This window comes from Serinus canaria, chromosome 25, assembly GCF_022539315.1.
Source record: "Serinus canaria isolate serCan28SL12 chromosome 25, serCan2020, whole genome shotgun sequence".
Taxonomy (NCBI): domain Eukaryota; kingdom Metazoa; phylum Chordata; class Aves; order Passeriformes; family Fringillidae; genus Serinus; species Serinus canaria.
In genome coordinates this window covers 2,206,111-2,232,781 of record NC_066338.1, presented here as the reverse complement: position 1 = coordinate 2,232,781, position 26,671 = coordinate 2,206,111, and the positions used below count along the sequence as shown (strand labels likewise).

Sequence of the window (26,671 nt, the reverse complement as noted above, 5' to 3'; positions counted from 1 at the left end):
GGAAGGATAGATCAGAAACAGAGGTGGAAAAGATAATTTCTGTTTGTCCTTATTTCCAAAAGGCCACATCCTCAGCATCTGTAAATTCATTTACTCTCAACAAACCATAATTTACATTTGCTGTAATCATTACATGATTTTAGCACAAGTCAGTCTTTTGGTCTTTTGGCACAAGTCAGTCTTTCCCAATTTCTGACCATACCTTAAGCAAATGACTAGAAGGACAAATTCCTGAACTCCACGTTTCTAGGAGAGTTAAAAATAAAGCTGATCAAACAGCTGAAGGCCCCATTGGTTTACACGTCTGCACTGAAAGGATGTGATGTTTGTCATGGCCTTCCTCCCCTCCAATATGGTTAAACACCTGTGCAGAGTGGAGCGATGAAGTATGACATTCATGACATTCCCAAAGAATTAGTCTTTCAGGGAGCATGCCAAGTGGGGAATGCTAACAATGGTAATAGCTCCTGTTGTGGCGTTTCAAACATTTTTCTACTTTAAAATAAACTGCCTACAAGTCATGAATATTTAATTTCCTTTTCAGCCAAACTTTGTACGGAAAGCAGTCCTAACTGCTAACCAGCGAACAGTGACTGCCCCAGTTAATTGCTCATATTGTTTATAATAATAGTTTTAGGATTTTCCGTATGTCTTCAGGGTTTATGTTTGCTTTCCATTTCCCTCACACAATGGCTCCTTTTGTCTCTTTTTACTCGGGCTTTAATCATGAAAAATAAAAATAAATTCAAGAAAAGGGATGTAGTTTTTAGACTTCCCGCAGTCTGGTATCAGAAACCTCTGTTTAAAGGAGAACTTCATATTTCTTAAATCCTTCACAAGGACATGTTAGAGTAAGGAAAGAAGTATCAACCAATTAACATAACAAATTAGCATTTTAGGGCAAAGGAAATGCTTTCTTACTGTTCATAAAAACTTTCTAATCCACTCCAAACATCTAAACACAAATCTTCAAACACTGAGAAATCAACAATCTTGACACTTTTGAGTTTCAGCTCCTATTGCTTTTCATATCAAAACTGTGTACTTCTTCAGAGCCTAAAGGCTGAGTTCTTGTTTCAGCATGGGAAGTTTTTGATTAATTATTATATGCATTACACAGAACCTTAGAACAGAGCAAATACAGAACCTTAAGTCTTTGCACAATTTGACTCCATCTCCTGTAATCTATCATAAAGCCAAGACAAGGAGCATATTCAAAATTCCAGCTTTTCCAAGAGGGAAGCTTGGAATTTAGTTTGGAATCAATCAATCAGTGTTCATCACTAAGCTATGTGATATTTGTTCTCCTTTCACAGTCAGTTACTTCAATAAGCTCAGAGTTTGAACGTAGACACACATGCAAAAAATTACACATTGAGCAATTTTCACTTTAGACAAAACAGGCTGGAGGTGGGGGAAATGCCAGCAACTGGAACTAAATGGTTTAACAAGGTCAAAGAAGTCTCTTGGCGGAGCTGGGAGATTAACTAGGCTTGCCAAATTACACACTCCACTCCTCTCCCATACTTCTCCTGGTTCCTTCAGTAACAATTGTTCATCTTATTTTTGCTTGCTAATAGCATTTGTTGACCAATCCTAAAGGATTCCATAGCTCCTGAGAGCCACCAGCATCCCTGCAAGACAAGTGTCTTGGGGCTAGTGCCAGGGGAAAGCAGTCCAGCTGCTCCATGCCAGGGACAGAGAGCTATAAAAAGGGTTTCCTCTATGGGCAAAGAGCATTTCCTCTCTGCCTGCCCCAGTGCCCATCACGCTCTCTTCATGCATTTCTAACTGAGCCACTATTCCTGGCATTCTTCCCAAAGCCTCTCCATCACTGCTGAATCAGGACTGCACGCCCTGTCCTGCTGTGTGTCTGTTCTTGGAGGGTCTTATATCCTTTCATCTGTTGTGAGTGGCTTTCAGTCTCCTCTAACCTTTCAATCATTTACAGAAAAAGATGGGAAAAAGAAATTACGCTCTGTTTAACAATATGTGTGTCTGCCCACAAAGTGAGAATAGAGCTTTAACCACTTTCTTCTCGGCTTTGAGCAGTGGCATGGAGCTGTAAATTCAGCTCAGGAGGGGTAGAATTTTGTAAATTTGTTACAAGAAAGTATATTAAGGAAAGCATTGAATGAAAAAAAAAAATTATAATATTATAATTGTGTTTCTCAGTCATTAACAGAGATGCTGATCCCAGTTGGAAGAATCTTTCATTCTTTCTCACCTTATAACTTAATAATGGCTGGATTTGATGAGTTTGCAGGAAGGACTCCTTCCAGCCCTATAAGACTGCTAGCTTGATGTTAAATATCAGACAAATGAAACAGCTCAGTAGCCAACCAGGAGGAAAAAAACCCCAAAAAACTCAAACCACAACACGGCCTCATCTGTCTCATCTATTGTACAACAGATTGTATAACCTTGCAAACCTGAGACTATGCTTTTCAGGGCAACATTTCTGTGGAGCCATGAAATGAAAGGAAAAAAAGCAAACAAACCCCACAAGGCTTACACAGATCATGTAGCTCATTACAGCACCTGCTATTAAAATTTCAACAGGAATCTTCCTACTGGTTGATCAGAGATCTGGGGCAAGCTTCTCCTCTGACCACAGCTTGTATGACCCCAGAAGCCACTCCAGGCCATCTGAAGCTGGCAAACCTGATGTGTTGAGAGCATCCTACGGTGGGCTGCTGGCCCATGAGCAGACTGACTGTGAGTGTCCTTGGGGAAGCCCTGCCACAGAGGATCCAAGCTGAAGGGCTTGCACATCCACCCTGTCTGGAGGAGCTCTGTGGCCAGCAGCTGCAGTGCCTGTAAGAACTGGATTTGACAGGCCATCCCTGGCTGCTCTGCTCAGCAAACTGGAGATGTTCCTTGGCTACAGTCAGCAGCACATACCAGCTATTTTTCTCACATTTCTTAATTCATCTTCACTGAAGTTCTATCCTAGCAGATCACTTTTGTTCACTTTTTGGCCAGAAGCGTCTTGCTTGAACAGGATTTGGCTCCTGATATTTGGTGCAGAACACACTAAAATGTACAGTAACAGGCTAAGACTTAGAAAGAAACTAGTGCTTTTAGCATTTTTTAATTGCTAATACCCCTGTCCTTCATCCCACTTGCTGGGGCTGGAACCTTTTAGGACACAAAGGAAAGACATTTTTTCTGTGCTGGCATTTTCCCCTACCTACATTCTCCCCCCTTGCATTTTCTAAGCCATACAGTTGTTTATAAAGCACTAAGTCCTTTCTTGAGCAAGGTGTACTGAAAATCATTTTAAAAAAGCAAATAGTGGTCACTGAAGCACTGGACTCAAAAATGGTTTAAAAAGGATAAATTTCCACTCTCCAGAGAACAAATACAGACATTTATGTTTAAATAAGTCAAAGTCTATAGTCTAAGAATTGAACTCCTAAATTAATAAATGTTAAAATACCTATGTCCTCCTTTAAATATTATTCTGCCAGTAGATAGTCAAGCAGTGATTCACTTATTAGCATTTATAGGAGTTGTGGAAGAGCTCATCTTTTACCCCTGAGGAGCCCATGGTGAACTTAGGGGATGACTCAGGTTTGGTTTTTCTTACACAGCAGAAAAGGATATGTTAAAAAATATGAGTTTGTAACAATGAAATATTAACAGATACTGGAATAGATTTCAGAATCAATCATAATTTAAAACGAAAAGCAGCCTTGGAAGAGGCACAAGGATGAAGACAGAACTGAGCAGTGGACAATATTGTTTCATAAATACTGCAGAAATTTCAAGGTTTTCCACCTTTCCTCCTTAATTTTCTACTGGAGCAGAACAAACTGATTTTTTTTTTCAAAATACCTGTTTTTAGAAGGCATTCTGAACTATACTATGGCATTGTGAAGGCATCCTGAGCTTTCTGCACTGCAGAAGGGAAAGAGTGTGTGAGATGTCAATGCAGAGTGAGGGCAAGTAATCATATCCAATCCAGAACACTTAATGCTGTTCTTGCTTTGAAGTAAATGTATGAGCAGGGACTTGAACCTGCATCTACTCTATGGTAAATCAGATCAAGGCCCCTGCCCCAGACAAGCCTATCTTCATATTTTATGGCTCCTTGGCAAAAAAAAAAAAAAAAATCACTGAGACTCATGCATTTGGGTGGGGGGACACACAACAAAGACACCCAAATAAACCTTCGAAGCCCACAGTAGTTTCACTGCAATTCTTTCAGCTTTGGACTTGGGAAGAGAAGGAAGGGCAATCTACTCTAATCAATTCTAGCATTAGTGAAATATTTACCTTTGAGTAAAAATTACTGCCCAAGAACACTATAGAAACACACTGGCACAATCTTAGATAAAAAACCCTGAGGGTTCAGTCTGAGGAAAACATCTGGTTACTCCCAAATTTCTGCTTACAGCCTACACTGTAACCACACTAAATGTAGAACAAATGAGCAAACAGATGTGTAGGAATAAGTATAGCATTGTAATTGTTCCTCTTCCAAAAGTGTTGGCAAATTACCAGTTAGTTTTCTGGTGGGGATATTTTGTTCATTTGTTTTGGGATTGCTGGGATTTTTTTTTTTTTTTTTTTTTGCAAGCAAAAGCAACATTAACAATTTCAGATAAATTTTTTTAGCCTTCCTACTACTTTGATCTCTGACACTAAGCCTCTGGAAGTGTACTCTCTACAGCCTGGGGCAAGAGTTTCTACATGAAAGTCACCCTGTGCACTCCAGGGCCCTTGAGGTAGCCAAGATAACAGCTGGTTAGCTTCAACAGGATCAATACCATCTATTGCTGAAACCTAGCACAATCCTCTAATGTCAGAATAAGGTCTGTCCTTGGAACTGGCTGATCATGGTGCCATAAAAATGCACTTGTGACCCACACAAATTCCTGCCCTAAGTGCACCAAGCTGTTAAGGTCTGACTGTTGGAATGCTGCTTTTCGCTTGTGCTAAAAAACACTTTTCCAAACCTCAGCCTAAAATTTTCTCAGAGAGCCTCATGAAACAATCCCAGACTCATAGAGGGAGTTTGGTTGGAAGAGACCTTAGTGACCATCCAATTCCAGCCCCCTAGAATGGGGTACCCCCGTGACATGGGGTACAGCCCTACCCCAGCCCAGCTACACCTGTGCAGTGTGGTCCTACTCCTGCTACAGAAGGACCAAGCAGAGATTCTCCAGGATAACATCCTGTACAGCTTCCAACAGAGACAAAAAAAACCCTTCTGGGTTTTTCCAGACAAAAAAGCCTTCTGAGTGTTGAACTGCTTTTCAGTGTTATGGTATTTATCTGGACTTTATAGCAATGTGACAACTCTCTTCAATTTCTTGATCAAGACTAGTATGTATAGCTCAGCACCCAAGAATCAGTCTTAACACATTTAATGGTGCCATGAATTATCCCACAGTCCTTTCCAAGATCTGCTTTTGGCATCCTGATACTGTGTTTTCTTCTTTTAATTTAGACAAATTTAGACATAAAATTAAAAAACAAAAAGAAAAAAAATACCACCTCCTGAATTGCTGAAACAGAAACATATAAAAAAGAATAATTATTATAGATATAGTAAAAGTTGTTACTCTACCTCGCCATTGAAGAAGCAGAAAATTGTAGCCACCAGTAGACCCTGTAAAATAAAACAAAGATTCTGCTTTAATTCATATGCATTTGGGCTATTTCAGGTGTGAGATAATTAAAGGTTTCTAATAAAATTCAGATATAGATAGCACAGAAAATGCAGGACAAATCGAAACATGATGAACTATTCCTAAAAAGAGACCACTAAATACAGGGGGCCAGCTTTCTGCCATGATGTTTCCTTCCTTTGAAAATTGGAAGGCAAGTAAATGAAAATCCAGCATACCGAGAAATCAGAGACTACTGGATGAAGATCTTTAAAAACTGCAATAACACGACCATTTCTCTTTTATTTGATTGCCATGCCAGCTGCTCTGAGCTCAGGGGAGCCAGGGCTGGGTGCTGCTCCCCACCTGGTAGTGCATGAGGATGTGCATCACGTAGTCGTACACCTCCTCGGCGATCCGGCCCTCGGGTCGCCATGGGAACAGCACAAACTCGATGCCAAGGAGAGGGACAAGAATCAGGGTGGCTCTCACTGCCTTCATGTACAGGTTGGACTCAGCCTTGTGGGTGTCTTTCAGCTTGGTTATGAGAACACGAACAATGTTCAGCAGGAAGAAAAGGTTCACCTGTCGGAAAATGAATTGACACTGAGAAAGAGATCTGGAAAATAATCCCACACACTGACTTGTGAGACTGGAAACCAGACAACACAAACTCACCCTGCTTGCATAATCACCCTGTGATTATACAACAGATATCAGACAAACATCTTTGAAAACACCTAAAGTAAGTGAGATGTGGCTCTAACTTCCAGTATCCACACCCATTCCTCAAACTCTGGCAGGTAAGCAAAGTACCTGCCAGTGGTAACAACCCACACACCTTTCTCTCTGATGCCAGTAACAATGCATGGGTGAAGGATTGATTCTTTTCAAGTTGGTCAAGAGACAGGATGATGCTTTTCCCTCCTTGTATTTAAATATGGTTCTTCAAAAAGCTACTTTTTATTTTTCAAATGTGAATTTGGTTAACTTATCGAGAAGGTAAAATCAGAATAATAATTAAAAAATCACCAAAATGCTGCTACGAGGAACTGTATATTCCTCTAGACAAACAGTGGATTTGGCAATCTTCCAGCAGCCAATGGCTGGATCTTTTATTCTTTCAGCAGAGCTGCCAATGGGGCAAGCACTGAGATGATGCTTTATGTCATTCCTTTGCACTACTGAACTTGTTTATTTTCATAGTTACCAAGGCTTTCTTTTGTTAGAAATGGTCTATTTCTGGTTTTTTTCGTGATTTGACCAAGATTTTGGGATTTTTTAATCCCAAACGGTCATTGTGAGCAAGCACAAAACTGATACACACACAGAGGTATGTGTATGGATAGACACACACACACACCCCCCAGGGATGAGGAACCAGAGGCACAGCAGCCCTAGGGATGACCCCAGCCCACCCTCACTTCCTGTGCAGCCCCTGGTGGAAGCTGCAGGCAGATGAGACCCTGAGAGCTCAGCCAGTCCCGGCCCTTAAACCAGGCACAGACAGGACAGAGATGCTCTGGGGAGCTGCTGTGGAAGGGACAGAGGCTCTGCTCCTCTCTCTGCCTCCACAGGATTGCCTGCCCTTGCCAACTAGAGACAAAAGGGGGGTAGGGGAAGAAGCTGGCAGATGGACAAATCCCTTCTAAAACACATCAGAATTCCTGGTCTAGGAGGAATTCTCTGTCTTGCTGTAGCAGAAGTGCAAGCAGGGAAGGCATTTCAGACCATGGGTGTCATGCTCCACAGCCTTGGAAGAATTCTTTCTGTCAGTTCAGGCTTTCAGAAAAAATAGCGGTGTGCTATTATAGCCACACGGCCCTTTACAGATATGGGATGTTATTTATATTCTACTTACATGCTATTTAAATAACTCTAACAGGAAGCTGTTTGATATAGGAAACTACTGCATGAAGTTCTCCTGGAAGCCTCCAGCTACCTTTAAGCTTTGTTTAAACAAAGCTTAAAGGTAGCTGACTTCTGATTCTTTCTCAAGGGATTTATTTAGATTTTATGTAGCCCACGATCCCTATCCAACTTCCTATAGTACGTGCAGACAATGAGTCCTTCTTCCATTTCCATTTCTAAATTTAATCCTTCTCAAATCTACTTCCTCAATATTAACACGTCTCAAACACTGAGTTTTCTGTCCTCTCATGTTTTGGTAGTGTGGCCGATTCCTATAACACTGCCCTTAAGTGCTAGCTGAGGATGAAAGTTGCAGCAGCCAGGCATAAATAGCAGCACCCAATGAGCTGGTTTTCTATTTGCTTCACCCACCAAAACCAAAATGCACAAAATTAAGCATGCAAAGAGTTTGTAAATAGCAAAATGGGAAAACAGAAAGCTGGAGGAGGCAAAGCAGAGGGCAGAGCTGAGTAGAACAGGATGAGTGTCAGTACAAGTATGTAGCACCAATTTTTGATGAATATTTCTTCTGTCAGAAAATAAGAGTGAGATCGGGATGAACTGAATTTTTAATTAAGTGATGAAAGCAGGTCCTGGATTTAAGTAAGGTGCTGAGTAGATTTTTACCTTTAAGCAAAAGTAGGGCAGTGGAACTCTTTGCATGCACATTATCATCAAATTGACTGTGACGGTTTGGAAAAGCCTAAAGGCTCTGTTGTGCTATCTGCACAATGAACACATAGTGAAATAGCAACAGCCCCACAGTGACCTGAAAATTGAACAAGGCAACTGAGCAAAAATAGAAACAAAGGCAGAGAAGGCAGTCCTAGACACAAAAAAAGGTGTTGGTGCCTATACTGGAAACTCAGGAGCATTTAGAGTCTGGCTTGAGAGTGGCAATGAACTGAAGCTGAGTTCCTAAGTAAATAGGGCTGCAGTTTTTGAATTAAACTCTCCTCATGTCCCTGATATTTCTACTTTTCTCCATGCTGAGTTTGCACTAAGCAGTATAGTAATCCTTGTCGGTTTAAATTCTGTTTCAATTCTTCCTCAGGATGATATAAACAGGCCATTCTCACTCCAGGCACTCAGATATTTTTAGATATCAGTTGGTAGCCACTGCCTGGCTTTTAGTACAGTTGTTCACCTCCATATCTTTGCCTGCACAATTGAGCATTCAACTTCTAAATTCCTAAGCCTGGCACCAAGTTCAGCTTAAAGTCATTAAACACAAGAACATGAAAGACAAAGCGGGGAGCACCTGAACTACTTCTAGCACACCGTTACTCAGAACTTGCATCTGTAGTGGTCTGTCAGACTGCAATACACAGCAGCATTAAAGGGAGAAAGGAAAATCCCTGTGACAATATTTATATAAAAAATGGTATAGCTAAATAACCCAGAGGCACCCAAACAAACAAAACCACAAGAGCACTGGCACATCTGAGGTCTACATAGAAATCAGTACTGCTCTCACTGAAGTGCAAACCAATTCCTTTTCCCCTCCGCCCTCAAAATTTTGATCAATATTTGTCTAGCATGCAAACTAACATCACCCTCTGCTGTCTCATTCCCCCTCTGTTTCTTTAATTGTGAGTGCTTAGGCAGACAGTTGTAATTTAATGGTCAGTTGAAGACAATTCCAATCAAAGTGCAACCTATGTCTGCTCCTGTTTCTTTGGCAGAAGAACTGACCACAGTTACGTAACAACAGGGACCACAAAAGCAGCGTTGTTTTTAACTCTGTGTAATTGTAGGATTTTCAGTGGTGTACAAGAGTTAAATTCCCATTGGTTTCTGCCAATTCTCCCTGGCACCAACTTGACAGTCCCCTTCATGTTCTTTGAGATCTGCTCCTGCAAATAGAAACAGTGTCTTCCCCCTCGTTATGCTTAAATGTCGACTGAAGCAGGTCATGCCTAGTAAAATTTCCATGCCTGGAAATTGTATCTGGCAAGCAAACTGCTTAAGCAAATGAGGGTTCTGTTCACAAAGCCTCAACACATGCATTTAATCTAACATCTTTAGCCCTGCCTTGTCTTTTCTAAATTGAAACAATTTTTTTTTTTTTTTGCTTCCAGAAAGGAAAGCAGCTCTTTTAAAGTACTTTCACATTACAAGCAAGATGTACAGTTTAATCTGTTATTCCCGCATGACTTTCAAATAAATTTACTCATTGTACTGAGGCAAGAAAAATACAAGAGAAACACTTTTAGGTCGGTCATGAAAAAGATAGGAATATCAGGTGAACAAAGTTGTAAATTGCAAAGAGGATGGACAAAGACTCTGCCCAGACCAACCCCACAGAGATGATTATTATGCCTCCAGTAAAATCAAAGAACATTCTGAATGTGGCCTTGAATAGAAACAAGACTTGGTCATTTGGGACGGATCCAGAGCATTTGAATCCCACAAGAGTCTGGCCACTTGCAGTGCAATTTTGTGGAGGCCACTGCTTAGAAGGAGAAAAAAATGACCTTACATCCTAAAATGAGGTCACTTCATGGAAGATAGTACAGTCTCATAGCTTTTACACAAATTTTTACATTGCTATTGAAAGCAAATTCTAATACAAATTGTCTTTGAAAGAGTTCTACTTAAGTGATATATCTGTGAAGAGACACCAGAACAATGGAAGTAACAACCCACCTGAAAAAAAACCCTATATTTTTCTGTGAAAACAGGGTTTCATCTTCTGTGTAAAGCAGAGAGAATAAAAACTGAAAGGATTTAGAACTGGGTCTGAGATTACAGATTAGAACACAGCTGATCCTTACATGAACAGATACAGCAGACCTGTCTGACAGGACAAGAGATTACCAGCAATAATTCACACGCCAAAGGTCACAGCTCTCCATAACTTCATGGGTATTGCTCTGGCTGCCCACACAGAGGGGCTCCGGTGTGTCATGGTATCATCACAGTCTTCAAAATTAAATTCACTAGTTAATTTCACTGTGAATGAAAAAGGGAATCACAAGAATCCCAGGATTTATGCAATGGTCTTCTGAGAGAATTTTCTATTCACTGAATGCCCTCCACAGGTATTCATTAACAAGGTAACAGAAGGGCAAAGTGTAGATCAGAAACTGAAATTAATTTCCATAAAGTTAGGAAGGAATTTCCATAAAGATTTTTATTCCTAATCAACTTATTTTTGTGAACTGAAAAGTGGGGAGAAAAGTCAACAGCCAAGGACCCCGCAGTCTGGCCAGATCAGCCTGAGGTTTCTGCTACAATAAAACAAATGACTGTCATACACAGTCAGGGGCTAATGCCATATGGAATGCTTCTATGCTAATTATCTTAATTATGATAGCTGTTTAAGTGCACACCTATTTCTATTTAGCAACAATCTACTGCCTGAATTTAATAGGGTAAATCCAGTCCTAGTGCAACGGAGATGCAAGATTGATTTTTATGCAGTAATGTCCTCAGTTACTCACCCAGAATTTCATTTAGTAGTGAACACTGAATAGAGCTGGCATTGACTTGGGGTGTCAGACAGAACACAGTGCTCTAAGATTTCCTGAGCACTCCAGAAACAGAGGAGCTGCAATACCCCAGTGGCCAAAGCAGACAGTGCTAAATTAGTATCAGAACAGGGGCAGTCACAGGTACTGGCAGAACCATTTGCACTGGTTCTCTCACAAAGTGCCTGCTGTGATTTCTCTCCATCCCATATTCCCACCCACAGTCAGTCCTGGCATCCAAAGCCCCTCTTCCCTGAACCTCAGACAGTCTGGTGGCTGCTTGGCCACAGCACAGTGACACAGTGAGGCTCCTAGCAGGGTCCACCTGGAAATGAGTCTGGCCATGAGAGGCATTCTCAGCAAAAAGAAAGGATTTTAAATTCTCCTCCAGTACTCCAGGTAAGCTTTAGTCCTTCCTTGTTGCTAGCATTTAAGTGGAATGATAATCAAAATTGGAAACCCTGAGTTTCTCCAAGGACCAGAAGCACACATCCTTAATAAGCCAAGAGTTCTTGCATCTTGTGTGTCTGAGGCACCTGCTGGGTAAGCAGCAGGCTCACAAGCGACAGCGACCTCTAAATGTTAGCTTAAGGCTCTTACCTTTGTAAGCTCATCAAGAGCAGCCAGAAAAAAAACCCAAGAAAACAAAATATTATTTGAAAAGTGCTTACCAAGAGAGCAGCACAAATAGGGCCATGGATGATGTAAAGCAGATGAGTGTCAGAGCTGATCCAACAACTACAGAAAACAAACAGGTAAAGAAAAAGGCATTTGTTAGCTTTGTTGGTTTGGTTTTTTTTTTACCTTAAAGAAAATATAAAAGTTTTGCAAAGCAAGCTGAAGCTACTTACTTGTCGTTATAATATAAGCTTCTTGCAACAGCATGTATGCAGGCAGGGATCAGTGGAAAACCTGTGGAGAAAAAAGCCAGTATTTTCTTCATTAGTAAAACCTGGTTAATAACTAAGCAAACTTGCATATTTTGTAGGACTCTTCTGTATTTTCACCTCACCCAAACTATGTACCTGCAGAGAAAATGAACTAACGTGGACCAATTTAAACTTTCTTTCCTTAGATTTCTTTCTGAGGGCTGTGTGAAACCTTATTCCCACTGACTTGCCAAGAAATCCACAGCAACACACAGGAAAGGCAAATCAACTTTTTAGAATACAACAAGTGATCTTCATTAACAGATGCTTTTCAGGCTGCAATCTGCAGTTACAGCAAATAGGAAGGTAATATGAAAATGGTGGTTGCCTGCATGAGCACAGCTTTAACAGTGGTGAACATGTTCTCACTGGTATGAGGAAAAAGTATCAACACCATGCTGTATCTAAAAAAACCTTTGAAATTAGACTCAGGAAATTAAGCCAAATGAAAAAAATTAAAAAGAATAAGCAAATTAGTCATCTGGGGCCCTTGACACTCTGGTGGTGCATGATCTTCAGGAGCTGCTGAGCACCTGTGACCTTCCAGCTGTGCCTGCGGTGGTACAGCGACTCAGGTACCCATCACACTGGAGCTGGGTGTGCCAATGCAGGGAGGCTGCCAGAGCCTTCACTTTCACTTTGTGAGCAAGCTCTTGTGCATTATCTGAAGTGAGTGGGTTTGGCTTCTTGGTTTTGATACTGATACCACTTGAGATAATCAGTTACAGCTATTCTGTGTTTGCTTAGTGAACAATACAGGTCAAATGGAAGTGCTGGAAAAATGAATCCTTGGCCATCTCAGACGCAGTTCTGACCCTCCACCCTCAGCACGGAGAGACTTCTCTGAAAACAAACATTCATTCCTGAATAAACATCTTTGATGTGAGGAACAATGAATAATTACTTCTTAAGGTCTTTTTTATAATAGGAGACTATTTTCTCTGGACAAAGGAGGAGTCACTTCCTGTCTCCAGAAATGCATAATCTCTCTCTCAGCAGAGGTACGCACAATTTCCCACATTAATATTTCTAAGCTTGTTAAAACATTCCAGACAAAGAACTGGGGTGTGCCATCTCCACTCAAAGCCACAGCTCAGAGAGGCAAAGGTAGGGGTGTTGGAAGGAGGAAGAGGCTGCATTGACCTGAAAATGCACAAAGTGAAATCACATACCCCAGCCAAGAAGGTAATACCACATCAAGTGCTGCTTCTCAGCAAAAACAGCCACCACAATCAGTGTGTGCAGGTAAATGCCTTCACACAGCATCCAAAAGTAGTTGCAACCCATCGGGTACAGGTAGATGAACTGTGACACTTTGCAACTAATCTGCAGGGAGAAAAAAAAATGTATAACATAAATTTTTAATTTCCAGAAATCTCAGAGCTTTATTTGCAAAGTGGAAAAAAGATACCACTCGAAGTAATGTTTATTCTGTTTTACACTACAATTACGTATTTATTTACTTTTCAAAATAGAATTCTCATGACATTACAACCCCCTACTTTGTAGTGACATAAAACTAATAACTGAGTCTGGATTTTTATTCTTCAAACACAAGGACCTGAGATCCTCCAGCATGACAGAATGCTGCTATGATATTTTGCCTCATTGCAAATCTTACCACACTTAACCATTCCAAATCCTTAAATTATCTGACAGTAATCCCCTCTCAGTTTTTACCCATCACAACACATAACTAGCCCAGAGAACAATTCATTTTTTTAAAATGCTTACAATACTTCTGGTTTTAACCTATTTATAACTGCACATAGGGACTGAGAGCTCACAGTAGGTTTTGGAGAAGCCTGGCATTTATTATTTGTATTTAGCTTCATTCAAAATATATTCTACAGTTCAAATGCTATAATATAATTTATTGGGAAATCTAAAATGTGAGGTTGTGAAAAAGGAGCAATAGCTAACTTGAAGTTTTGATCACATTAAATCCTTTTTTTCCCTTCTTCCAATATTGCTGCCTGTTTGATTGTTCTATTTCTGCCACTTGGCTTAAAACAAACCAAAATCCGATATTGTTTTACCATTTTCTGCTACCTAACTCACTTGATGATGATTATTAGCAGCTCTCTCAGGTATGTTTTCCAACACACTGATGACTGCTTCTACAGGAGAAAAGGAAATTATCTTTTTACTTGATTCAGCTTCTGCAGGGTTTAACCTAACTTCCACAGAATTGAGATTTATCTTCCATGTCTAAATAATAAACCCAGATCTATAGATTTATTTATGTACTTCATCTTTAGAATATTGTGTTGCAAAAATAGAAATCGTACTTATTTTAACTGAAGATGGCCAAGTTAAAGCCATAAGAAACTAGCAGACAGATCCAAAACACCTTGTAAAACCTTTTTTCCTGCCCTTCCTTGGTGAATTCAGCTGTCAGCCTCCCTGAACCTTATACTCTCGCAATAAAGCACAACCATCTAGAATCGGCTTTTCTGCGGCTGTTTCAGGGCAAATGCCATTCTGTGGAGCTGGGAAGAGGCATTCAGTGAGCTCAGCCCCACTTTTCCTATTTCACAGCCTGGAAAGTGCAGTGTGCCAGGCACTGTGAGACGTCTGCTGTCACACGGACAAGATGTCAGGAGCACTGCACACAGCATTTCATCAGCTGTGCACCCCCCACCTCTGCTGCACCACTCTCAGCCACTCACCTACAAACAAGCAGACTTTGCCAAACAGACTTTCACTTACTGGGTTGGTTGCAACTAATTCCTGGTTGTTGGCAACGGCCGTCAGTGAAATTATTGTTACAACAGAGTTGCAAACAAAAGAGAAAAACAGATTTTTATGCAGGGTAATCCTTTGGCAACTCAAGCTCCTGGAAAAGAGAAACAAGAACAAATGAGTACATGGGAGGACAATTATGTGTACGTGGGGACAACTCTGACATTTGGAAATGCTAGAGCGCTTGATTTCACTAACAAGCCCTACATCAACCCTTTCTTCATGTCCAGAGCAAATTTAATACAGCAAAGGGAAGAAAGAAAGTGCATTTAGATCCAATATGCTTACAGTGAAGGATCTGCTTTGTAGTGGCCAGCTGAAAATTATTTAAATGCTGATAATAATTTTCAGAGGATTTACTTTTTTTGTTTTGGTTAGTACTGGAAGAATTTCCTAATTACCTATCATACCTGTGCTTGATGAAGCTGTCTTACCCTGTTTCCATTTACCCAAATCTGTTCAGATCTTTTGAGGGTAATTCCTGTTACTCGCATCCTTGTCATTCTCTTTCCTTCAGCCCATGGCTAGAGAAAGATCTAAATAAGCAAAGTAATGCAAATCTCCCCCTGACTTTTGTGTATAACTAAGTTATAAAAATTTATAGGACGTAATTATAAAATCCCTAGAGAACTGCATTTAACAGCGTTAATTTCTAAAGTTTGCTTTTAATCTTGCAATAAAATTAAAGAAAGAATATCTTTGGAAGATAAAAAAAAACCCAACAGAAATTCAGCTATCTCAAAGAATGCTGAATTTAGGTGCAGCAACTTTCTGTTTTTCTGCCATTCTAGAGGAAGCAGGAATAACTTAGTGTAATCAAGGAGGAAGGACTGCTTCTCTTTCAAGTTTTTCAGTGAACTCCTGGGTTGCTTCAGACACGGCATCGAGTTGCTGCAGAGTCCCCACACCTGCCTGTCTCCAGTTAATGGCCAGAGAGACGGAGAGCAGCTGATTGACCCTTGGGAATGACCAACTGGGGGAGAAAATCTACCACTTAACACACATGCCACTGAGAAAAATCAGAAAGACATTCAAAAGGGCAGCAGGGGACGTGTCTAAACTGCCACGCAAGGGAAAAAAAAATAATAAATCCAGTTTTCTGGCCTCTTCAAATAGCATGCCTGGAAGAAAAGATAAAGGAGGGACGTCGGTGAATAATTTTTATTTTGAGAGGATAGAAGGGAGACCTTTACATTTTTTCAGAGAAATGCAGATATGGAATCTTCACAAAGGCTAGAGGAGTGTATTGAAAACTGCTGACAGATGAAACAACAACCAAGGCGACCCAAAGGAAAAAAAGGACAGCCCCATAAGCCTGGCCATAGGGCAGAACTTGGCTGCATCCTTGCAGCTCCCACAAGGGCAGTGTACTAAGCACCCACAGATCCCTGCACTGAGTTCACAGTACTCACTGTGCAAGCCCTGAGACAGACAGTCCAAGCCCATGGCACTAAAAACAGGGGAAGGAAAAGGAAACCCCTCTAGAAAACAGTGCTGCCATTTAACAGGGACCTATAGGAAACTTTGGTTGCACGTGTCATTTGGCTGAAGAAAACACAAAAGAAAAAGTTTGAAAATACGGAAAACAGGGTTGCATATGAATTTGAGGAAAAAAAATATTCCATTAGGCTCTTTAAGATTTTACTTAAGTCTTGCTTTAATGCCCCAAAAGGATAAAATTTAATGATTATAACATGCAGGGTCTTACATTCTTTGCAAATATATTTTTCTGTGGGTTTTTTCCCTGTATGTTTTATATACGAAAAGAGAGACAATGCTAGATTCCAGCGGAGGGCTTTGTGTAAACAAGTCCTGAACAGCTCTGGAATTCTGTCTGCTTATTGTTAAGACTCAAGGCTCAGCCCAGGAAGAGCACGTACAGCTAATGGGGCCATCGCTCCGGGTCATCCCGCAGCTGTTCCTGTTGAATATTCAAACACACCCATCCACACCCACCTCCACCCATGCATGAAAGGACTGAAAGGATCACCGGACAAGAAACAGAAAGCAAGACTGATGACATTTAAAAACTGGTTTTGGTAATAAAGAGATTTTTCCTAAGCTTCCCCACCCTCTCTCTTCTGTTATCCCTCCTATAACCCTTTTTTCTGACCGTTTTTCTTAATGACATAATATCCTTTAATCACTTAATTCTCATGTCTATGATCTAAGTACATTTGAATGACCAACCCCTCAATCAAACCTCAAATAAAAATAGACTTCCTACTATATTATCTATTTCCCTTTTTTTTTTTTTTTTTTTTTTTGACTCCTGTATATCTTGGGAACTGGGAACAGGTAGTTTCTCCAAAAGAAAAAAGGGTGACATTTTCAAAAGCCCCTAAGTGGGTTTGAGATCTAAGTTTTTAAGGTATTTCAATACTGCAAAACTCAACCAGTAAGATCCACGTAAGGACCTAAGGAGAATTATCAGTTCAGATGACATTAACTGGGTGATTTAGGTAGCTCTGTCTCCACAACAATCCAATAATCAGTGCTTTGCCCACTCTCTCTTTAACACACAGCTGCTCTCCTCTGTGAATGCTGTCATGGGATTTGATGTGACACTTGATCAAAACCTCCTTTGTTTCAGGTGGGTTTGTTTGAGGTTTTTTTAATTTTATTTTGGCTGCTTTGATTTTTGTGGGGAGGGGTGGGGGCGTCTTTGAAACTGCAGCTCCCTTTTATCCTAAATCACTGCTTTTTAAAGTATTCTCTTGCCTCAGTTTTCGTTCTTTATGAAAAACATACAATTATTTTAACATTTGCAACACGTGCATGATCTCGAGTATGTCACAATGAGAAAGCAGAGACACTGCAAGGAGTTACTTTTATGTCTCATAGATGAGTTTTCACAGATGTTCAGAGTTCCAAGCTTATGACCCATTTCATTCTGTTAAACCAAGAACTCCAATGCACTTGGGGGAGCACAAGTCACAAGCTGGACAAGTATTTCCAAGGAGAAAATATTCTGAAGAAAAAGCAAAATTTAAAATGCAGAAAAATTTTAGTCCTAAAAAATAATTCAAATCCCAAACAGCTGACATTTCCTTTGGAGAAAAAAAATCCAAATTTCTAGTCAAATCTAAAGATACCTTAATGATCAGGAATCCTGCAAATGTTGTCTGGAAACTGTCAGTTGACTTACAGATTAAATGTTTTGGAAATGACAAATTCAAAGGTACCCCCCACAATAGGAAAAAAAAAAAAAGTCCACCTGTTAAAGCTATGAATAATATCCAAGCCTTAGCTGATACATAATACATCCTGGTATTAATCTAGGTCCTTAAATACCCTTCTGCTACTAAAAATACTTTAGAGGAACTGTACATCCCAAGAGAACAGGTTGCAGAGGACTTTCTTTAGCTTCCTTTGAATTTTGTAATTTCCTTTTATATCCCAACATAAACCACAGTCTAGAAAATGTGGTTTGTGGGTCTGGATTCATTCCATGTGGTCTCTGAGGAAGGATGATCCTGCTCTCAGAGAAGAAAATCCCTGGATGGTGAGACAAACATGACACAGGATGACAGCACAGCAGATCACCAGCTTTTGCAGTAAGTGCCACAAGCAAAGATGAAATTACTTTGGTTTTCATATTTTGGTACAGAAAAATAATGCTTGACTCTCTGTGAACTTGTAAAATCATCTCCTACTCCAAATCCTTTTCTTTTCCCAGGTGTTAAAGCATTTTTCCTGTCACATTAGGTATTTAGTCTGCAAAACTTTGTGACATTCATTGCAATAGTACTGTCCATTTTTATGCAAAATCAAAGCTCTTATAATGACTCAGAGCCATTTCACACATTGAGTTTGTGGAAGGAAAGTGAATTTGGAAAGGAGAAGTGTTGGTTTTACAGACACTACAAAAAGAAATTGATTGAAAACCAATTATATGTGTTTCCTCATGAAACGAGATCAGAAAAAAACTGAAATGCCATCTTGAATACTGGATTTTCAAAGGAAAGGCTACAAAGTTTAAACACTCCTGTTTGTTGGGGATTTGCAGAAATGCTGTGGAAGCCTGGGGAAATAATGCACAGCTAAAATGGGAGCACTGCTTTCAGACAGACTAAAGAGAACTTTTTTTTTTAAATCAGCTATCAGCTGCCTCCACCTAATCAAAACCCACAGCATGAGAAGAGCAGCATCCACTGGCACTGGCAGTACCTGCTATTGCTATTTAAATGTCAGGAGGAAATGGAGGCTGGAGTGTGGCAGCTGGATCAGGAGCAGGAGAATGTGAGGAGCAGATGTGCAGTGCCAAGGAGAAGGTGTTTATGAAATGATTAAAGCAGGCTGACAAGGGCAGCCTGCTCTGGGCACAGCAGCAGCTGGCACAGGGAACAACTTGTCTTTCTCAGCTCTGCCCATGTGGCAACACTCCTGGCTTCACCTTTCCGCCAGGCCTCAGCAGCTTCTTAAAGGAAAAAGAAAAGAAAAGGAGTCTTTCATAGGGAAGCAAAGAAAGTTCACCAAATATGAAGTTATAAGACTAATTTCAAAAGGCCTGTGTATTGTATTACAAGCTGTTGGGACAATGGTGACACACTGCTCAAACTTCCTTTCAAGAAGGTGACATAATTGTTAGTCAGCAGATGACAAGCCTGTCACACACAATACTGTGAATTAAAAAAATGGGATTATTCTTATTATTTCCATTTCTACTGTAGCTCTTAGCCTTACTTCCCTTACAGTTGTCATATTTTGTGAGTACCACTTTGGAATGTTACTGCACCTATCAAATGTAATCACTATTTTGGTTCCCACTTGCTCTTTAGTTCAGTTGATGCTTGGAATCACAAAACATCCGGACTTGGAAGAGACCCACAAGGATCACTGTGTCCAATTCCCAGTATCATACTGTAATTTAGCAGTAAAAAATCCAGACATCACAAACCCAAAGTGAACAAACATTTTCCCATTTTCTATTTTCAATATATTCTTCAGTTTTTGGGTGGCAGGTTTTTGATTTTAGATTTCTGAGAAAAGAAACCTCCATTTTTGTTACAATATGAAGTCCAATGGCAAACCTATATACTGGCTTTCTTCAGCTTCCTGCTCCATCTAATTATATTTGGATGGCTGGTGTTCCAAAGCACTGAAACCAGGATTGTGGCAACCACTGGGATTTGATGATGGATTTTAAATATACTTACTTAAAATAAAAGAATATGCCAAGAGAAATCAGAAGTGATGCAATTGAAAGTCCGTGTCCAATGATGGCCAAGTAATACAAGTTCAGAGCAGTCTGCAACACAGAAACAATGCCAAGTGATTCAGGCAGAGCTACGGCTGATAAAGCACATATTTATAAATCTCTTCTTGCAGTTAAAGTGACTACAGCACTGATACGGAAAAAAAACCAAACCCAAAACCATCTCAGGTAATGATGGAACAAGTCTTTTCTCAGCATTCAAAGACACTTCCTTCAGAGTGAGCTATGATTATGGTACTGGAAATTCAGTTTTTATTGAGTATTTCAGGAAGGGCATGAAATAAATTGACAATGACTCAAAAACAGTGAAGACTATTATGTTAAATAGTCCTAATTATGTTTCTATAATATGTTATGTTAAATAAGCCTGCTGCCAAATATGGAAGTATGAAAATCTGGGTAGATACAAAAGGTTAAAAAAAGGAACTGGTGATTTAAAATTTTGAATATGTTCATGTTATCATTCATTCCTGTAGCTAATATATTAATTAGCTAATTAGCTGTATCAGAAAGTAGCAAGCCTTTGCTTTCAGTCATGGAACCTGTCTTGCAAAAAAACCTTGCTACATTAAATGTAAGGTTATCATTTGGCACATAGGGAAATGAAGATTTTCAGGTTGAACTTTATACTCACACAATAAAGCACAACTATTTGGGTTCCATAGGGAGAGTTAGAGCACACATACAAATGCTCACATACTGCAAACTCTGTGTATCCCCTGAACTTACCATTCCAAGTTAGAGCAGAGTAGTTGCAGCTTGCTATATATACTGACTTTTGAGGTTTAAAAAAATGATAAAAAGATTAGAGGTAAAGTTTAAGGAGGTTGTAAGATGACACAAAGGTAACTCTTGATGTGTGCTAGAAATTTTCAAATCACAATTATTTTTTAAAATGAGATAGCTTCCTTGAAAAAGAAAAAACCCAAACACCAATGCAAGAGGTATAAATGGAACTTATTGTGAAATTTGGAAAGTGAACAGTTTGTGAGTGAGAAGAATTGAGCGTTACCCCAAAATGCTAAAATTTGAGATGTATAAATGACAACAGCTGTTCTGGGACAGGGCCATATCCTGTATCACCCCCTCACTCAGTGGCCAACCTTGGCAGAGGTGCATTTAAAGGATTTAGAGATTGCCCCACTCTTTAGAATAGGCACAAGAGCATGGTACAGCAGGGAGCACTGCTGAGGGCAGTAAAAATGAGAATTAACAAAGCACAACAGCCCCAGTTACTGTGCAGTGCCCCACTCACCTTCCAGGCACGGTGATGAGATAATGCTGCTGAGCAAAACACACAACTGCAACAAGGCCTTTGGAACTGCTATTCCATACAATGGCTTCAGATTTGTGAGAGTTGAAATATGCTAGCAAAACAGCCTGAGGGGAACTACCTCACTGTTCATAAAGAGGGACTGTCATAGATCTGCTCCTTTCTGAATAATATCCTCCATTCCCAGCCCAATATTAGCAAGAATCAATGAATGATGGCAATTCTGCTAATAGAATTAAACTGCCATTAGCAAAATCAAAGTCTCATGATATGAGAAAAAGCAATAATTAAGTGCCTTATCATCTGTAACTATCTTTTGCCCAATATGGTTTTTAGGTGAGTACCCTAAGGCATTCAAGAGCAATGGTGCAGGCAGTTAGAAACTATTACAGGTCAGATTTCTTGACACACTCTGCTACTACTGAGCCCTTTAACATGAGGTTCAAATTAATTTAAAGCCGGTCCTGGTCTGTGGTTTGTATTCCTGGTTCTTGGGAACCTACACTTTCAATTTACTGCTTCTTCCCATGACTGAATGTTACATAAACATAAGGAATATTAGTGGACATAGAGTTGGGGAACGGGGCAAAATATGCAGTTTTGCCCATTGTATCCTCACATATCACAAAGGAATTCGAAGAGGTCATTTAGAGACTTTGTTTTTCTTTTTCTAAGTCTTTTAATGGATGGGCATGTTCAAGATAAAGTGAAGTCTATAAAAATAGCATCTACACATAGACCCCCACAAGTAAAGAGCCTACTTTTGATGTATAGAAACTTGTATTGATTCTCAGGTCAGTTTCTTGATGTGGGTACCATGCACTCATTCCTCTCCTACCTTCACTTTTTCATGAGTATAGATATTGCACTGGGTGTAGTTTGTCCAGGTCCTGTTGCTTTCTGGGTGTCTGAACCAATTCCCATTTGGATCACAGATCTTCGTAACTTTTTCTGCAATCAAAGTTGACAGAACGAAAAACAAAAGAAGAAAAGTGAAAGAAAAACACAACAGTCAGCACTGAAATTCTCTTTCCTGATGCCAAGTATTTAATAAAGATTGGCAAACAAATGACAGCTTTATTAATATGACTAGAGAGACTTTGCTTGTTACTATGAATTCTGAGAAACTTGAGGCCGTTGCTTTTGCTTGGCAAGGGCAAGCAATGATGTCATTCTCCTTAAGAAAACAAATAGATTTTCCCTCTCCAATCCATTAAGTATCAAAATACATTGAACTAACTGTTAGAGAACTACCAGATGAAGGGACAAGAATATTTAAATGTCTTGCTTAACATCCAAGATGGGAACTGAACTAACATCCTACCACTATAAATTAGTATTGGACAGGCAGGAAAACATAAATAGCAAAACTGCTCAAGAACCAAACTGGAAAATTGCTGGAAACACAGTGATTTCTATCATCAAATAGAGGCATGAAAAGACCCTGGGAAATACAAAGAAATCCACGACATTTTCCACATGCTCACAAAGCTTAGCCCACAGAAGCAGGAAATGATTCAAAGTGGGAAAAACTCTTTGTCAACTTCAACTGTTAAATTGAGGTAAAGCAGTAAGTCATGTTTCTTCTTGTCTGTCAGAAAAGCTCATCTCTAAGAAGAAAAAAGTGTAATCTAACTTCAATTCCTACTGCCTAATCTACAGAATCTCTCAGGGACACAGCTCAGAAAAGAAAATAAGTAACTTGTCAGTTTTCTATGAGATAAAAGGAAAACGCAAATAACGAATCTTGAGTTTCTGAAATCCTGGAGCATTAATGACTTGAGTGAGGCAAACAAGAGACATCAAGCCCTCAGACTCTCATTTCAGTGAGAAATACAGTGATGGAGAAGTCCATGCACTCATACCTGATGGGTTGAAATCCTGAAAGTAGTCAGGACAACGCTGCACTGACACGGTTCCGGCAGCAACGTCACTCCAGCACAACCAGCCATCCCAGGTCCTGTTGCAGTAAGGACCTGCAAACAGAGAGTGCCCTGGGAATAAAACAATTCTTCCTTCAGAATGGTCTTTCAAAGGTAAGCTGTAGGACTGGGTAAGGTAGGTTTGCAGCAATGGGGAAAAAAAGAGAAAAGATTTGGCAGTGGTTGATTAAAACTTCACTTAGCAGAGACAGCTCCTTATACATACATTTCTTTGAACACATTTCAAAGTCTTTTCTCCTTCACCTTGAAATGGCCTACATCTACAACTGGCAAACCTCAGATCTAGAACATGGCGGGCAAAACCCCCTAAAGTGCTTCCTACTCAATAATGTGCCTTAGCAAAGAGCCTCACTCTTTCAAAGACAGCTTTACTGAATTTATTTATATTTTGGATGTACACCAAGCCTGCACATATGTTTGCTCATCCATAGAGTACACAGTGGTATCCCAGAAGCCATGAGAAAGCCCGGCTGGGAGGCAGCCCCAGCTGCTCTGCCTCAGGCTGGGCTGAGCCTGCAGCAGCCACTGTGGACAAACACTTCCCTAAGTGCCCCAGGAACAGGGAATCCAGTGTCCCTCAAGAGCCTGCTCCAGTGCCTCATTGCTCACACACATTTCAAGATCTAAATAAACCTCCTTGAGAATGAGCTGCCATTTTACAAGCAGCTTCGTTCCCAAAACTCAATGACACAGTCATTCTGTGTGCTTCCCTACAACTTTCAAGATGTTTCTATTATCTCGCTTCAGTTTTCTTTCAAAGGCTGATTAATGAATGTCCCCATCTCAAAGGCTGCAGCTCTCAAACATCGTGTAATTCCTCCTCATCTGAAGATTTTCCAATTTGTGCAGATCCTTCTGAAGCTGTGAGGCCCCCTTATGCTGTAGGCATGAGCTTACACTGCCATATCTGTATCCATTCCTGACCTCCAGGCACTCAGCTCCCCCAAAGAATCATTTCAGAAGAGAAAAATCTCTTTGTAGAAGAACACAATCACCTTTCCTTGCCTCAAAAGCCACTCAGCATTTCCAGAACCTTCCAAGTAAATACAGCAACAGGTGGAGTGGCTGAGGTCAGCTCTGAGTGACTTACCAGGAAAAGCAGTAATGACACCAGCAAAAGCAGTAATTACACCAGTAATGACACAGTTTCCCTACCCTCAGGGCAGGGAAACTGTGTGGATTAAGATACTTACAATTTTTAAAGGCAGATGCGACCAGGCAGACAGAGGTATAAAAAGAGCATGAAATGAAATAAGGTGGTAAGATTAATCAGTCATGATTTTTTAATGTAGATATCTACTTAAATTAACATTTTCTTATTTCATCAGAAAGAAAAGCTTTGTGTTATATCTGAAGTGGTGCTATGGGCAGATAGTATAACATAATACTTCATGTTATCCTGAAGCGATGTTTATAAAAAATTGGGAAAATATTGTTACAACCTGAAAAATAATTGCTAGCAAGATAAGAAATTAATATAACTCCAGGACCCTGAATTACTGCAATAATATCTGTTGGCCAGTTACATTAGTAAAACCTCATGAGAAAGCAATCTCTACCTTCTTTCTTGTGAACAGGGTCCTGCATAATCTTCTGGTAGCATTCATACTGTGCTGTCATGATTTTATTCCTTGTAACACTCAGCTGGGCAATGTCCATTGTGGAGTTCTGGTGTCCTTCAGCTGGAGAAGCAGTGGCAAAAAACTAAGAGGAAAAACACTTCTTTTAGCAAATCACAAGTACAAGCTCCAACATTTTCAACATCAATCTTTTCAACTATTGTACTTTAAATATTATTTTACTGAAAGAGAGTGATCTTTAAATCTTATTACTGACCATATGATTTTATGTTTTTCTGGCAATTCTTACTGCTGAATCTTGATAAATACCTCCTGAATGAGCACAGGGTAGGAACAATTGGCAAGATTTGTAAATAGGAATGGCAACGTGCATAAAAACCACTGAGATAGTCAGAAGCATATGAGCAGCTTTTGTAAAACCCAGTGAAATATATCAAAGTTTAGTCTAAAAGACATTTCAGTCAGGCCCCAAATGATCTTTTATGTAAAAAGACCTTCCACATATTTTTTGTACTGAAGCATTTAGCTTGTCCAGAGCTATTTGGTTTCTCTGTAGTCAGGTTAGCCATAAAGTCAACCCTCAGAATAGAGAATGTTATTCAAAAGACAAGACATCCACTTTGAGAGTTATTAAAAGTAAAAATTTTTTAAATCTTAGGAAAGTTGATACTGACCAAAACTTGAAGCTTTTGAGTGCATTTTTAATAGTAATTAAATATTTTATGGGTAGCTACTAAGCTACACAGAAAAACAAAGCTGCAGATTGAAATACTGAACCACTGCAGTGCAAGGGATGAAATTTCAGTTTCTGAGGATGTCTCTGAATCTCAGTTATTGTCTCCTCCTGCTCTTCCTGGGGTCGGCAGGGTCCTGTCTCTGCGTCACTTGTTCACTGCTACTGTTCTGAGCCAGCAGAGAAGATGCTGGATTCAGCAGAGGTAAAAACTATTTCTGTTCCTTTGCCAAAGGAATTTAACAGATAACAGAAGGTAGGTAAAGATCCTGTTGTGCAGGAGCTACATCTGAACACAAGATCAGCTCTTTCTGTGCTTCCCTATTAATAATTTCTGTGGTACTCTGTACAGGGTTGTTAAAGCTAGAAGTGATTTTAAAAATTCATAAGATTCACCATAGTAACCAATGAGAAGAGCAGCAAAAATGTGATCCAGATTTTGGTCATTTTTCTATCTGGTGCAGTCAATCTTATGTTGTAGCTGAATGAACTCAAACTGCAAGAGAAGAAAAAAAAATTAAAAAAAATTCACAATTAATGAAAGCCAACACTGATAAAAGAGTTTTACGTTTTATTTCTGAACTAGAACAAATTGGTGGAGGTGCTCTCCATTTCTATTCATGCAAAGTGATGCCATGTGAAATACACAGGGATGCACCAAAACAAGGCACTCAGATCCTCAGCACTGAGCTCCAGCAGAGCAGGGTTTTCCTGCTCTGCTGCCTCCAGTGCCTCAACCAACACCTTCAGAGGGTTTTGTACCCTGCTACCAACCCCACAGCAAACAGCCCCAGACACAAACTGCACTCTGGCCATCTCTGCCTTTGGGAGCCCACAGAAAACTGCAGGTCAGTTCCCTCAAATTCACTCAGATGTTCAAACACACACATTTATTTCCCATTTTCTTCCCACCTCCTGATATTTAATTTTGCCAGTTCTGGAGTAACTGATCTAGTGAGAAGCCACTTCATCCTGAACTTCCAGCTTTTCAAGGATGACAGCAGCAATGCAAGAATTCATTGTGAGCTGTAAAATAGTTTCTGTGTCTGTAGTACCTGTAGTTTCTTTATCTGTCATTGGAAGAAAACACAAATACCCAAACCAGGTATGACCTCCTTACACTGCAGACTCTTCTTGGAATTGATTCTTGAAGTGAAAAATTCACCCCAAGCATAAAATATGCCCAATTATTTATGAAGCACGTAGACCATCTATTCAGTGTGACCCTGCCGTGACAGCTGCCCCAAA

The 26,671-nt window shown here is 40.0% G+C and overlaps 1 protein-coding gene across 4 annotated transcripts in view; it reads right to left on the bottom strand.

Moving 5' to 3' along the window:
• The window catches only part of CALCRL (calcitonin receptor like receptor), a 70,918-nt gene that overhangs the window by 11,770 nt on the left and 32,477 nt on the right, over positions 1-26,671 (bottom strand). For 3 of the 4 annotated variants that reach the window (XM_050983686.1, XM_050983683.1, XM_050983684.1), the window contains exons 2-12: positions 25,820-25,919; positions 24,670-24,814; positions 23,033-23,161; positions 22,006-22,118; positions 19,836-19,927; positions 14,644-14,770; positions 13,104-13,257; positions 11,854-11,914; positions 11,674-11,740; positions 5,985-6,203; positions 5,579-5,620 (exon numbers count right to left, since the gene is read on the bottom strand). In XM_050983686.1, the coding sequence (XP_050839643.1) occupies positions 5,579-5,620; positions 5,985-6,203; positions 11,674-11,740; positions 11,854-11,914; positions 13,104-13,257; positions 14,644-14,770; positions 19,836-19,927; positions 22,006-22,118; positions 23,033-23,161; positions 24,670-24,814; positions 25,820-25,870 (1,200 nt within the window). In that variant the 5' untranslated portion in view covers positions 25,871-25,919. The remainder of the gene's footprint in view (positions 1-5,578; positions 5,621-5,984; positions 6,204-11,673; positions 11,741-11,853; positions 11,915-13,103; positions 13,258-14,643; positions 14,771-19,835; positions 19,928-22,005; positions 22,119-23,032; positions 23,162-24,669; positions 24,815-25,819; positions 25,920-26,671) is intronic. The other variant, XM_050983685.1, reaches the window with a different exon arrangement.